At 52.3% G+C, this 13,564-nt stretch overlaps 6 protein-coding genes across 6 annotated transcripts; 3 read left to right on the top strand and 3 right to left on the bottom strand.

Moving 5' to 3' along the window:
- Positions 1 to 907: 907 nt before the first annotated feature.
- On the top strand, positions 908 to 3,218 carry BCR38DRAFT_475181 (ATP-dependent RNA helicase; the record flags this gene model as incomplete). Its single annotated transcript, XM_040862995.1, has 2 exons — positions 908 to 1,537; positions 1,595 to 3,218. Exons 1-2 carry the CDS (start codon positions 1,149 to 1,151, stop codon positions 3,216 to 3,218), a joined length of 2,013 nt encoding a protein of 670 aa, XP_040714814.1. The 5' UTR covers positions 908 to 1,148.
- A 1,379-nt stretch (positions 3,219 to 4,597) lies between these two features.
- Positions 4,598 to 5,766, top strand: BCR38DRAFT_458383 (glycoside hydrolase superfamily; the record flags this gene model as incomplete). Its single annotated transcript, XM_040862154.1, has 2 exons — positions 4,598 to 5,503; positions 5,587 to 5,766. 2 exons carry the CDS (start codon positions 4,598 to 4,600, stop codon positions 5,764 to 5,766), a joined length of 1,086 nt encoding a protein of 361 aa, XP_040714815.1.
- Positions 5,767 to 6,810: 1,044 nt separating this feature from the next.
- BCR38DRAFT_485924 (WD repeat domain-containing protein) lies at positions 6,811 to 7,982 on the bottom strand (the record flags this gene model as incomplete). Its single annotated transcript, XM_040863957.1, has 3 exons — positions 6,811 to 7,464; positions 7,530 to 7,755; positions 7,810 to 7,982. The coding sequence occupies 3 exons, from the start codon at positions 7,980 to 7,982 to the stop codon at positions 6,811 to 6,813; spliced, it is 1,053 nt and encodes a 350-aa protein (XP_040714816.1).
- Positions 7,983 to 8,138: 156 nt separating this feature from the next.
- Positions 8,139 to 9,890, top strand: BCR38DRAFT_222912 (uncharacterized protein). Its single transcript, XM_040854262.1, has 2 exons — positions 8,139 to 8,943; positions 9,075 to 9,890. Exons 1-2 carry the CDS (start codon positions 8,347 to 8,349, stop codon positions 9,840 to 9,842), a joined length of 1,365 nt encoding a protein of 454 aa, XP_040714817.1. The 5' UTR covers positions 8,139 to 8,346; the 3' UTR covers positions 9,843 to 9,890.
- A 48-nt stretch (positions 9,891 to 9,938) lies between these two features.
- BCR38DRAFT_344658 (glutathione-dependent formaldehyde-activating enzyme) lies at positions 9,939 to 11,084 on the bottom strand (the record flags this gene model as incomplete). Its single annotated transcript, XM_040856118.1, has 5 exons — positions 9,939 to 10,259; positions 10,327 to 10,525; positions 10,589 to 10,635; positions 10,689 to 10,781; positions 10,851 to 11,084. The coding sequence occupies 5 exons, from the start codon at positions 11,082 to 11,084 to the stop codon at positions 9,939 to 9,941; spliced, it is 894 nt and encodes a 297-aa protein (XP_040714818.1).
- Positions 11,085 to 11,829: 745 nt separating this feature from the next.
- BCR38DRAFT_436059 (MT-A70 family) lies at positions 11,830 to 13,298 on the bottom strand. Its single transcript, XM_040860429.1, has one exon. The coding sequence runs from the start codon at positions 12,998 to 13,000 to the stop codon at positions 11,840 to 11,842; it is 1,161 nt and encodes a 386-aa protein (XP_040714819.1). The 5' UTR covers positions 13,001 to 13,298; the 3' UTR covers positions 11,830 to 11,839.
- Between the last annotated feature and the right edge of the window lie 266 nt (positions 13,299 to 13,564).

The following is a 13,564-nucleotide window of genomic DNA, read 5'->3' on the forward strand; positions in this document are numbered from 1 at the left end:
ATCTCCGGTTTGACCCATTTATGTACCTATCCGTTGGGCCCAGGTGCGACCATGTGAAAGTACCGATGCAAGCTTGCCATGGATCGTTTAGACACAATGGAGGGAGGAAGGGTCTTACCACCAGACACTAGCCGGGTATGCGAACTCTAAAACGTCCTTCTGAGGTGCATGTGCTCTGAGGCTCATCTCCTTGAAGCTCGAGTCGGCCAACCAAGACTCGGATTGGTTGCATCCTATTTGTGCTGTGCTGCTGTATTGCCGTGTTGCTGCTCTGTCCTCAGCCTCGCTAATCTGACGTTTTGATTAGATCGTCCTTGCGGGGACACTGTTGTGTCGTGCGACTGTAAGGTTGTCGAGGAGTTGGCGGGTTGTTGTGACATCTAGTGCACCTTGAGGTGCAGGTGCAGCTGCAGATGCACTTACACGGACTACGTAACCTGTCCCCAACACTCAGGATAGATCAGCCTGTGGCGACAACGTGGCACCGAAAGCACCGTTCGTTGGAGGGCATGGATTCAGCTTCTAGACCAAAGTTTGGAGCTTGTGCTGGCCGTTGCATGCTCGTAAGTAACATGTAAACGTTTCGCCTCTTGACGCTTGTAATGTGTGAGGACAACACTGATTCCAGGGATTGAGAAGATCCGTTTTGGATATGTTCTTGCCGCAACGACCGCATTCGAGGTCATAACTTGGTGGCCACACTGCCACAGCCGTACTGGTTCACTCTGCAGCGTCATATTGGCAGAGAGAAGACGGATGCAGAGCGGTAATTCCTATGTAGGAGATTGGTGTGAGGTCTTCCGGTTCTCTTAGCGTGTCGAGAGGCAGAAGGTCGCAACTTGTCGAGCTTCTATCTTCAATCCTGCAGTGGGAGTGGTTACCCTGTAACGATGGCAAGAAATGAGGACCCCAACCGCGCTAGCTCCGTGTCTCCGCCAAAAAAAAGTGACCAGTCCGACCCGAGCTCCAGAAAATTTCAAAGTCGATTGGACGCGATAAGATAGCTGGTCTACATTTGTTTCTTGCCCATTGCAAATCTCGATATCTTCTTCGAAACCCAAGACAGTTTCGCCTTCAATCCATTCATTTGTGAAGGCCGATCGTCTTTACTGGGTTTCTACCATAGTCGTACTTGTCAATACTCAAGTATGTTCAAGGCTTCGCTACAGCGGCAGGCCCGGTTGGGCCATGTCGCCCGCCGTCAAATCTCCTCTTTCTCTTCCCTGAGCGTTCTGCGCACCCAGACTTTGGAACAACAGTCATGCAGGAGAGCCCTGGCACCTGTCTACACCCATGTTCTGTCCTCGCAACAGTCCCTCTCGCGCTTCTACTCACAACAGTCGGCCGTCCAGCGCGAGGATGCCAACTCCCAAAGTACTCCAGCGCCCCCGAGCGGTCTCATCACGCGCTTCGCCGATCTGGATCAAGTCGGAGTCCACCCCGCACTTCTTGACGCCATCACCAGAGGCATGGGATACGATATTATGACGGATGTGCAGGCGAAGACAATCAACCCAGCAATGAACGGTGTAGACCTGTGAGTATCTTCTGCTAACGGCGTATAACCCGATGCTAATCGCTCGCCGCTCGACAGGGTCGCGCAAGCAAAGACCGGTACTGGAAAGACGCTCGCTTTCCTTGTCCCCGTATTTCAGCAGCTTCTGGTCAACATGCCAGAACTTGCCGACAAGCACGCCCGTCGCAAGGCGTCATCCGAGGACGTTCAAGCTATCATCATGTCGCCGACTCGTGAGTTGGCGGAGCAGATCGGCGTCGAGGCGAGGAAGCTGGCCGCAAATACGGGCATTGTTGTTCAGACAGCTGTCGGTGGCACGAGGAAACGAGAAGCATTATGGAAGATGCAACGTGAGGGATGCCACATTCTGGTCGCCACGCCTGGCAGACTGCAAGATCTTCTCTCAGACCAGGATGCCTACGTATCGGCTCCCAATCTGAAGGCTTTCGTGCTAGATGAGGCTGATCGCATGCTCGATGTTGGCTTCTCCGATGCTATTCGCGACATTCTGGCGCTCGTGCCTACCGTCAAGGAAGTTGACCGACAAACTCTCCTGTTTTCTGCCACAATCCCTCGCGATGTCGTCCATCTGGCCAAGAGCATGGTCAAGACCGACAACTTTGAGTTTGTGCAGACTATTGACCAAAACGAAGCCCCGACCCACGCCAAGGTCCCCCAACATGTCGCTGCGTGTAACGGTTATGAGAACTGGTTCCCGGCCATCCTCGAAATTGCCGACAGGGGCATGCAAAAGCACAAGAACGATCCATCGGAACTCCCTTTCAAGGCTATCATCTTCTTTTCAAATACCGCCACCGTGGAGTACGCATACAGCGTCTTCAAGCATACCTCATTGGGTGGAATCAAAGGCATCCCATTATTCGACATACATTCTAAACTTAACCAACAACAACGCACACGAAATGCCGAAGCATTCAGACGTGCGGAGTCAGGTATTTTATTTTCGTCGGATGTCACAGCCCGAGGCATGGATTTCCCCGGTGTCAGCCATGTGATCCAAGTCGGTCTTCCTCCCGACCGTGATCAGTACATTCACAGAGTCGGCCGTACTGGTCGCGCCGGGAAAACTGGTGAAGGTTGGCTGCTTCTCGCCCAGGAGGAGATTGACGAGGCTCGATCTCGCCTTCCGGGACTTCCGATCAAGCCTAACAACACTCTGGAAACAGCAAAACACGTGATGGGCGAGGGCGAACCTGCTCAGTCGTTTCAACGATATTTTGCTGAGGTCGCAAGCGGTTACCAAAGGGCGCACAGGGGGGAGTTTCATGCCATGTATCATTCCATGCTAGGTCAGAAGTTCGGGCGCAACCTCCGAGCCGAGGACGTAGTCGGGCTTCTCAATAACTGGGCGCTGAAGGGTGTGGGTTTGGAGGAACCTCCCGCTATTTCCCCCAAGAGAGCCCAACACACTGGCCTGTCGAGAGTGCGAGGGGTTCGAATTGGGCATGATGATGTGGTACCTCCCAAGAGAGACGATGACTTCGGAGGTCGGGGAGGATTCCGCGGACGTGGTGGATCCTCTTTCGGTGACCGATCCGGTGGCTCGCGATTTGGTGGTGACCACCGCAGCGGTGGCTTCTCGCGAGGAGGAGGAGGAGGTGGTGGTGGTGGCGGCTTTTCCCGTGGAGGAGGAGGAGGACGAGGAGGCGGCGGCTATGGTGGTCGTAACTCTGACTTCTAAGCGATGAAAGACATACCCTGGGGCCAACAGACTCTGGCACCATCGTCTTCATCTTTGTCTTATTTCCGAAATATCCCGAAATACTTGCTCCAGGCAGGAGTCAACACTTCCGATTGTACAGATATCAGAGGCTGCAGGCCATGTACATTGCAGCTACGGAAAAGCAGTGATGATAATCATCGCAATGGGTATAGCTTTTCAGTGGCGTTTGGTTACCACCGAAAACCGGAGTAGCGTGATCTTTGGGAAGTTCTCATGAGGTGATGAAGCCTGGGCTGTACGGGCGTAAAACAAACCCGAAGAGGGAAATCTCTACTTTAACGTGTATGATGGGGGGAATAAAACAGCCAGTAATAAATGTACAACCACTACACTAAGAAAGAAATAGACATGTGCTGGCCTACTTCGTACGAAAACCTCGATGTTACTTAACACTGAAATTGTGTTCTACTTGAGGGTGATATTTTGACGTGTGGTGAACACTTGGCTACCCTTTCCCACCATTGACAAGCCATCTTTGGTGACTATGGGCAATGTGGTCGGGAGATAGCTTTGCTTTGAGGTATTGATAGGTCTTCCTGGCATTCTGACTATAAAAATAACTGCCCTATTATCCGCCAGTCCTCTGCTGAAGGCATCACTGGCAACTTGGAAGCCCGTTTATCCCCAGTACTACAGAGACAAAGAATATTTCGCTGGGTCATTCCAGTTTGACAAAGACTGGGATGAAGTCGCTGCACAAGCATGTTTAGGCTAATATCCAGTCGCATGGGTCCTATGCGACCATAGTATCAACCCGCAATGTTGTACCTCCACTACCAAGATATCGGCATCCCCAACAATGACTCTGCATCACTTCTCCGCACGAGCTTGTCGGGCCCCCATCAAACATTCAACCGCGGGTTAATGGGCTCGCTTCAATACTTCTGGATGCATGTTTCGTTCAGGTTCAATTTACCCGGCACTCCTGACTGGACCACCATGCAGCATGGGGACCAGATCTTGGGGTTTGGGTCCCCGGAGATTGGTTTCGTTTGTGTCACCACGCATCCAAACCTACACCGTGGGTGGCGAGCTGGGGTAGTTTCTCTGGCTTGGTTGCTGGGATCAATCTCTAGTGCCTGAGCGAGGAAGGGCATCATCTCCTGGTTCGATGACACCCTCCAACCGTTCCAAGCGAGATACGACTCGTCAACCGGGATACGTGATGTCGGTTGGAGGAGCTGGGGAGCTCGGGGGTTGGTCATTGAGGGCGAAAGACTCGCATCTATATATCTGTGGCCTCCTCTCCATGTTCCTGGTTCAACTGGAGGGAGAGCTCACAGAGACCACCCCACCTACCCGTGCCGGGCTTTCACTTCTCGTGGGTCTTAATCACAATGTATTCCAACCCCCTCCTCCTGCTCCTTGCCCTCCTAGGGCCAACCGCCATCCTAGCCCAACTCAACGTCCTCGCCCGAAAAGCCGGCAAGCTCTACTTCGGCACGGCAACCGACACGGGCGAGCTCGGCAATACGACCTACTACTCGATCCTAACCAACACATCCGAGTTCGGGCAGCTGGTTCCATCCAACGGGCAGAAATGGATATTCACCGAGCCCTTGCAGGGAGTATTCAACTTCACCGAAGGCCACATTGTGACAGACATTACCCAAAAAACGGGCCAGTTGCTCAGATGCCATAATTTGGTCTGGCACAGCCAGCTGGCGCCGTGGGTCGAGAACACGACGTGGACGGCCGAGACGCTGGCGCCGATGCTGGAGGAGCATGTCTTTAGGGAAGCGAGAGAGTGGAAGGGGAAGTGCTATGCGTGGGATGTGGTGAATGAGGCGTTGGATGAAGACGGGAGCTTTAGGGAGTCGGTCTTCTTCGACATATTAGGGCCGGAGTTCATTAAAATTGCATTTCGGGCAGCCGCGAGGGCGGATCCAGGTGCCAAGCTCTACTATAATGACTACAATATCGAGAGTCCTGGGAACAAGTCGGCGGCCGCGCGGACTATTGTCAAGATGCTGCAGGATGATGGGATTAAAGTTGATGGTGTGGGACTGCAAAGTCACTTCGTTGTGGGCAGCACACCGAGTATTGATGAGCAGATTGAGACGATGAGAGGGTATGCGGATTTAGGAGTTGAGGTGGCGATCACGGAGCTGGATATCAGATTGGATTTGCCCGCAAATACGTCTAATTTGGCGCAGCAGAAGGAGGATTATAAGAAGACGGTGGGGGCTTGTATGCAAGTTAAGGAGTGCATTGGGATCACGGTGTGGGATTTCTGGGATCCGGTAAGTCACACACATGAGGCTGGCACTATCCGAAGTGAGATGCGTAAGAAACCGGTCGGCTAACGAGTTGTGTTTCATACTAGGTCTCGTGGGTCCCTAGCGTCTTTGAAGGTCAGGGGGCGGCGACATTGTATTTCGACAACTTCACGAAACATCCTGCTTATTACGGAGTTGTTGAGGCTCTGACCAACAAGACGGATGGTGGGAAACCCGGGTGTAAGTCGAGGCGGGAGGCGAAGAGGAGTAAGCCTTCGTTCCCGTGAGGAGGTAGCAGCGGTCTCTATCCAATACGAGGTAATGCTTCACTAGCGTCTGTCGAGTACAGCCTTAGCAACCTGGTTTTAGACCATGTAATCCGAGCGCTCTGTCGTCCCTAAGCTGTATCCATTTGTCAGTGACGAAAGGTTATTTGTGTAAACACCTATTCAAGCACATGCGAGGGCAACAATAGCCAATTAGACAAGTAGGACCATTGTCAGACATTGTAACGTGATTCTCAATCCCTTTTCGCCATCACGTACCTCGCGGAACCTGCTCCAGTTGAAACAAGTACGTCTTCCTCATATGTTCGCCAGGGTTAGCAAACAGTTTAACCTAAGGTTTCGTGGACCACGAGTCCAAAAGTCATGCCGACAGCGAGAGACTGGCCGCCCGCCACCCCGGCCAGCTGTGACAGATTTTGAGTGTTCGTCTCTATGGCCATCCACCACGATTGAACTGCTCACTGATGAGGATGCGGGAATATCCCTCATCTACCAGCCACCGTCTTTGTAGTCGTGTCGTTTGGGTTTGGAGTGTGTATCCGATAAGACCTGCTCAAGGCAACACATTTGAACATTGTAGGGGAAGCAAGGGGCATATATAAGCACCTTCTCTTTCATCCGTATCATCTACCGTGAACCCTTATTTTTTGGGGAGTTGGAGCTGAGCTTCGGTCCTTCATAATGAGCTGGCCAGATTTGTAGACATCCTGAGAGTTGGACCCAACTCCATCCGCAGCCATCTTCCTGTGTACTTCTTACATAGACGTCTTCATTATTTTTGTGAACCCTGCCAATCAGCCGTCCAAACATCATCATGGATCGTTCGAGATATCATTAAATCCAACCGATCATGGGTGGTGACGGAATATACCTCATTCGTCGTCGCATTGGTGAATGTGACGTTTGTATCATCAATGAGCCCTCCACGGCTCCCAGCTGAAACTGAAGTGCCAGGTCGTCATGTCCAGCGCCCAATGTGCCGCTCCGGATGAGTAACGTTCATCGGTGGACCTGGAGATCCATCCGACGTGCGTGATTCTGACTCTACCCACTGAAGAGGGAAGTAGCATTCCACAGATAGACCATCTCGTCCCAGCCAACCGTCGCAACCCAACCTCCTTCGCCAAACAAACACCAATCAACGCCAGTAACGAATTCAGTGTGTCTGTTCATGATGCCAAGTTGCACTCCGGGCTTGAAAGGAGAAGGACCGTCCTGCGCCATGGTCGATCCGTCCGTCCACAACCGAACCGTCATATCGTAACTCGCACTTATCAAGATATCGCTAGCGTGCGGGCTCCAAGCCAACTTCCTGATGGCATACTCATGGCCCATCATAATGGATGCTGGTCCGCCCGTGGGATTTCTTATGTCGAAAGTCCGTATGACCCTATCCACGCCGCCCGTCGCAATGACGGTGTCTCTGTACTTGTTCCAGTCATGCGTCAAGATCTCGGATGGCATCGCTGGGGGTGGTGCCATGCCTTGTGGAAACGGTACGGGTGGTGGAAGGTGGACGGGGATCTTGGATGTGAGGTGGTATTGCGCGTTGACGGGGGTGCGGAGGTCGAAGATTCGCAGTTGCGAGTCGGTCGACACGGCGGAAATGATGTGTGGATTAGAGGGGCAATATTGCGTGCTGTAAGTGCAGTTGCCCACCGGAAGCGTTTTCAGAGACTCCTTTCGCGCCGGCGACCACTATAGAGAGATGAGGATTAGACCAGTTCGTCAGAGAACGATGTTACATCAGATGGCACACGCACGATCTTGACGGTACCATCCCATGAGCTCGATGCGAACGTGTCTTTCGTAACAGGACTCCATGCGACCGAGAATGTCTCCCGCTTGTGCTCGTGATAATTCATGACGGGGAACTCGTTGACGTTCACATCGTACAACTTGATTGAGCCGTCTCCGCAAGCCGCAAGCAGCTGGTTTTCGTTGATCTCGGACCAGGCGAGGTCATACTGGGCGTCGTTCGTGTCGAACCTATCTCCCATGTCAGAAAACCACTGCTGCTCCTTTGTATCCCATAGGACATACGTTTTCTCTACTTGAATCCCATTCGGCCCCAGTCCTAGGCACCACAAGCGACCGTTTCCTACGATGCCGTAGTTTGCGGCGGATGCGACGGCGATGCGCGAATCGAAATAGGGAGAGTATTTGACGGCATACGGATTGAAGCCTTTTGTCTGGAAGGGCAGCATGGACGCCATGAATACGACCTGAGACAAACAGAGCAACTTATAAGCATTGTGGTCAACAAAGCTGGCTCTGAAGTTACCAAGACGTCAACGGGTGCTTACAAGTCGATAAGCCGAGCATGAGAAGGTGGGGGCCTCGGCATAGAACCTTAACTCCACTAACCTTCAACTACCTGGAGCCGGGGCACCGCTGTCTTGGAGGCAGCATGTGGTGTCCACAGTTATTGGACGCCCTTTCCCACTTCATTGTGAGGCAAGAGGCAACCTCTGATGACAACGGCAATTTTGATATTGAGATCTTTTAAGAACTCATAAGCACAAACACTCGTAATGAAGTCTCCCAAGCTGTTGAAAAAGCTGGTCGTATTGCTTCACGATGGAAACCTTTCTGAAGGGCAAGAAGCGCAAAGCAACTTCAACCCCCGAATCGACTCGGGATGACGACAACGAGTCTACTGATGTCAAGTTGGCAATCATGGCATCTCTGTTTCCAGATTTCAGCCAGGAGGCTCTTTTAGATACACTTCTAGCCCACGATGGATCCGTGGAGGCAGCCTCTGCCTCGCTAAACGACAGACGACCGGAAGTGGCCAAGAAGCCGCGTTCCAGCCGGGTCGTTGGGTCCCAGACCTCGCTGAAATTCTTTGCTACTGGCTTGCCAGTTTCTGGAGACGGTGTATCGCCGAAGAAGGCGAAGCTGCTTTCCAAGAAGGGAACCACCCTCCATCTATACGATCCTGATGACATCGCCCAGCATACGCCTTGCTCCATCATCCATAACTTCCTGCCACCGGATGAGGCCAAAGAGCTCTTGCTGGAGATGTTGGAAGAGTCAAAATCCTTTGAGAAAATAACATTCAAGCTTTTCGACAACGTTGTGTCTAGCCCACATACATCGACCTTTTATGTCGAGACAGAAGAGGAGCTCAACAAGCAGAGATACGAATATTTCTACAACGGTGCTCGACTGACGGTAGGTGTCCCAGCTGCCTAACCCTTGCACCGACATCTGAATTCAAGCACAGCAGTCTCGGCTCAACTCAGTCAAGTCTGAGCAAGGCGTTCTGCGAGTTTTCCTTTTGTGTGTGTACTAACCCGGAACAGGATGTACGCAAAATCACCCCTCAACTACTACGAGTCAAGCCCAGGGTCCAGAGATGTGTCAACGAAGAAATTCAAAAACGAATCAAGACACAGTACCCCGACGGTAAGAAGCTGAAGTACCAGTCTCCAGATGAATGGTCCCCCAACGCTGCCTTCGTCAATTGCTACAGCGGCGGAAAGGAGAATGTGGGCTACCACTCAGACCAGCTCACCTACCTTGGCCCGCGAGCCGTCATAGGCTCCCTCTCCCTCGGTGTCGCCAGAGAGTTCCGGGTCAGGAGAATCCTGCCCCGAGACGTAGAGGACAGTTCGTCCGAGGATCCAGACGCGGAGGGACAAATCGCGATTCACCTACCGCACAACTCGTTGCTCGTCATGCACGCGGAAATGCAGGAAGAATGGAAACACAGCATCGCTCCCGCTACGGCCATCGATCCGCATCCCATCGCTGGCAATAGGCGGATCAACGTGACGTATAGGGACTACAGGCCCAGCTTACAACCCAAGTTCACGCCGCGCTGCAACTGTGGCATTCCTGCCGTGTTAAAGGTCGTCCAGAAGAAGAAGGAGAACTGGGGAAAGTATTTTTGGATGTGCTACGGGGGATACGTGCCCGGTAAGGAAAATTGCGCGTTTTTCCAATGGGCGAAATTCGACGATGATGGAAATCCGAGCTGGGACAAGGGACGCTATAAGAAGTCATCGGGAAAGTTGGGTGTTGATCCATTACTTCGACGCGGCCAAACAGTGGACAAGGGAACCTCTTGAGTTCGTAAGCCATGCAGAACTTGCCAGGCCATCATCAATTCCAGCACTTTCCAATGCACCAATAAACCACCTGTTCCACTCGTCTCGGCTTACTGCCTACGGGTTGACGTAGGACTGCTTGGCAGCGTTCCAGCCGTCCATCTGTTTGACATTGAGCTCCTTCAGATCAACCCCCTCCAGTACCCTGACATTGATAATGCTCATGTTCTTCCCCCAGGTGAACCACTTCCGCGGCTCCTCCGGAAGAGCTGCAATCTGCTCCTCAGTGAGCGTCTCTGGCCGGTTGTGGATCGGCACTCCGCAAATCTTGCAGAACGACTTGCCATACATGCCGAGCCCCATTTTATAAATTGTGAGGTTTTCATCGCCCTCAAAGACGACTTGGTCGGCGTTGGGATAGATCCAGATACACCCCAGCTGGAGACGGGTTAATTCTTGGCAAATGGCAATCGGGGAAAGAGAAAGAAGGGGTGGCGAAACGCACTCTGCCGCAGATACTGCAGTTGCATTCAGCTATATTGGCGTCGAAGTCCTTATCAAGCGGCTTGGTCTTCAGGGCTAACTTGACAACTCCACAGTGACAACTTCCATTGTAGGTTTTGCCACCTTCGATGTCAGCACTCGGCTCGGGGCCGGTGAACTTGGGTGGTTCGTATGTCGGAGGGATCGCGGCGCCGTCGATACTAGGGACGGGTGACTTTCTTAGTGACCGACGCACTCGGGAGCCCCGCGCTGGATTCACTTACGGACGGAGCTCTAAGCTCCATACGTTGAGGTTCTGAATGGCCCGGACCTGCAGTTGTCAGCACTTCAAGTGTTCTGTTATGACCCACCAGTTCAACTTACATTGACAATCATTTGGGGCGGCGTTTCATCACCCGGTTTAGGAGGGCTCATGTATCCCATGCACATGAGATTCGTCCCACAGTGAGGGCAGAACTGACATCATCGCCATCAGATGTAGCAAAACGTCTATGATTATACCTCGAAGCTTGAGATTTCTCTCACCTTGTGATTCATGATCTTCCCACCGAAGCTGTAGCTGGACAGTGTGTCCATATCTCCCTTGACAAAGGTCAAATTGTCGTGCGCGGGCACCTGCCACAAAGCGCCCTTCTTGGAGCAGATTACGCAGTTGCACTGGACGGCAGACTTGATTTCGGGTAGTTTGACCTCAAAGATATAGGCGGCACAATGGCAATTGCCCCTATAGGTCTTGAGAGGTTGTGCCTGTTCGGTCATGATGAAAGATGGTCTGTCTACTCTCGAGTGGCTTTGGAGAGTCGCCAAAGGTGAAGAAATCCAGGATGTCTCGAGAGTCTAGAGTATCAATGCGTGAGAAATGATATGCTGGAATCTCCTTATCCCTTGACTACCTGAATAATCCGCAATCCGTCATATTCCACTCATAGCAGCAGCCGAGATACCGCTAGCGTCGTTGCCGAACACAATAATTTGGTACTTGTAAGATGATGAAAACCTGGACCTACATGAGCACTATTTCCCAGCGGGCCGCGGGCTGTATGCACACAGCACAGTTGCGGGGATGGAGATGGGGATGGGCCTATCCAAGCTCAATACCGAAGCCCTAAGTGTAGAGGTGGCGGTACGCTCGACGCGGTTCGTGAACTATATCAAAGCTGTCTTAATTTGTAGGTTGCCGCCCTTTCAGGCGAGTCAATCGGATTGTGGGGGAGAGGAATTATGACAGCCGTGGCTGTCTTAAACTGAAGCCAAATACGACTTGTCAACTGTGATGTCTACTGAGGGGTGCACTAAGGAAAGTCACACTTGTAATGTAGGTGGCGCAAGCTCCCTTCAAATGGAATTTACCCGGTTTGTCGACAGGCACACATGCAGTCACTTGTGTTAAGCCTTCCGACTGTTGAGGCGGTGAGCATGGAGAGCGCGATGTGTAGAGTGGCACAGGTATGAAACAGGGGAAACACTCATTATCCCAACACAATCATGCACGAACGCATATTTAGCTGAAAATATCAGGAGTTGTTAGATTGGGGTTCTGCTACCATTGACGCTCCGTCAAAGCCCTCAGGCTCGCCCTTGTGAACCCAATGGTGTCTTTCCTGGAATACAAGAGCTTGATCCCCCCAGCTCCACCATCCTGCAGTTGAATTTCTGGCAAACACTTCGAGACCTCGGTATCCGGATGGAATGATCTCATCAAAGAGACTTCTCAAGTTCGGTTTCCTCGAGTGAAGATCTGGGACGCCCAGTATGATCTTGGGTTGCAGGGACAGGTTTGGATGGCCGCCCTTTCTCGCGATCAATAGCCGTTCCCAGGGCTTCCTCCACGTTGAATTAATATCAATGATGGGCACACCGGAGCTCGTAACCTTCACCCAGACCCATTCACAGACGAGTTCCAGGCCCCATTGGGAGAATATGCCCCTCGGGGATGTGAGAAGCTCTACGGTAGCTGGCTTGTTAGTAACCCAGACGGCCACCAGTCCTGTGGGCGCCAGGTGCGAAGCCACGGGTATCATGGAAAGTAGACGCCCGGCATCCTCCATGCTATACGCGATCGTGTAGCCATCCTTCTTCCTTTTCACGGATCTACTCGGCCACGGCGGATCGATGACCATGACGTCGAATGTTGGCGCGGTGGCTAAAAAGGTGTCTCGCAAGGATTTGACAGTACCAAGGAGGTGGTGTGATTTAGTTGGTAGATATGGCGAAACCTTGGTGTCGGCGACATTCCGGGCCGTAGTCTCTGATGCCGGTCTCTTTCTCTTCCGAGGTTTCCCAGACGGAGACTGACATTCTTTAGCCTCGTATATTCGTGGCATACACCATGGGCCAGAATAGAGCTCTGCGACTTGCTCCAAGGCGCCTTTTACTCTTTCGAGAACCATTAGCTCGCCAATAATCGCTGATGCTGGTTTCGGAACGTCTGTATGCTGCAGCTTCTTGGGTGTCGCAGTCTGCCATGGTGTATGCGGAGGCCGAGAAGAGATGAGCCTCCTGGCTGGCAATTCCCCAGGTAGAACTTGAGCTTCTTCGATTGATCGTGGTATGTCGATTACGACCACCAAATTGTCCGTACTCCGGAACAGCGTACACGAAGTCATATCCCCGCAGGACATGGGTTTGGTTGCAGGACTACTGAGCCTCACTCCCGCGTCAACGCTCCCTGCCATCTTACAGACAAGATTGGCTGATGCATTCAAGCTTCCCCGCGACTGTGTATGTAACACCCCAGAACCTGCTTGCAGGTCAGGTGCAGCAAACTGGCGTCACTGAACGCGTCCGTCAAAGGTGCACCGCGAGCATCAGCCAGCTCCGGTGGCAATTGATGTCCGAATGCATGATGAAGGCGACTCGCAGCTCATCGCGATCTCGTCGCTCGCGTAATTGTCTACCCATGTCAGCCTATGCAAAGCCTGCCAACTTTATTGTTTCTTGCGAGCTGAGGCCAAGAGCCACTTGTCCCAAAATGGAAACTCGGAACCAAACGTTTTAAGTACCTCGACTCACCCCTACGACGCATGCCAACAAATAAATATTCTTCAACAAACATTGCCGGAAGGCAAACAGCTGCATCGAGTCATAAAGCAACACCTGGAACACTCTTAATATAGCACAAAGCGTCGCCAAGTCAGACCAATTGAGCAATTGCAACCTGATGCAACAAGCGCGCGTGAACTAGCCCACTCAACAACTACCGCTAAATCACAGGGGTTTGCGGGGCTAGCGTTGGTCAA

This window comes from Pseudomassariella vexata (genome assembly GCF_002105095.1).
Source record: "Pseudomassariella vexata strain CBS 129021 chromosome Unknown BCR38scaffold_8, whole genome shotgun sequence".
Classification (NCBI taxonomy): Eukaryota; Fungi; Ascomycota; class Sordariomycetes; order Amphisphaeriales; family Pseudomassariaceae; genus Pseudomassariella; species Pseudomassariella vexata.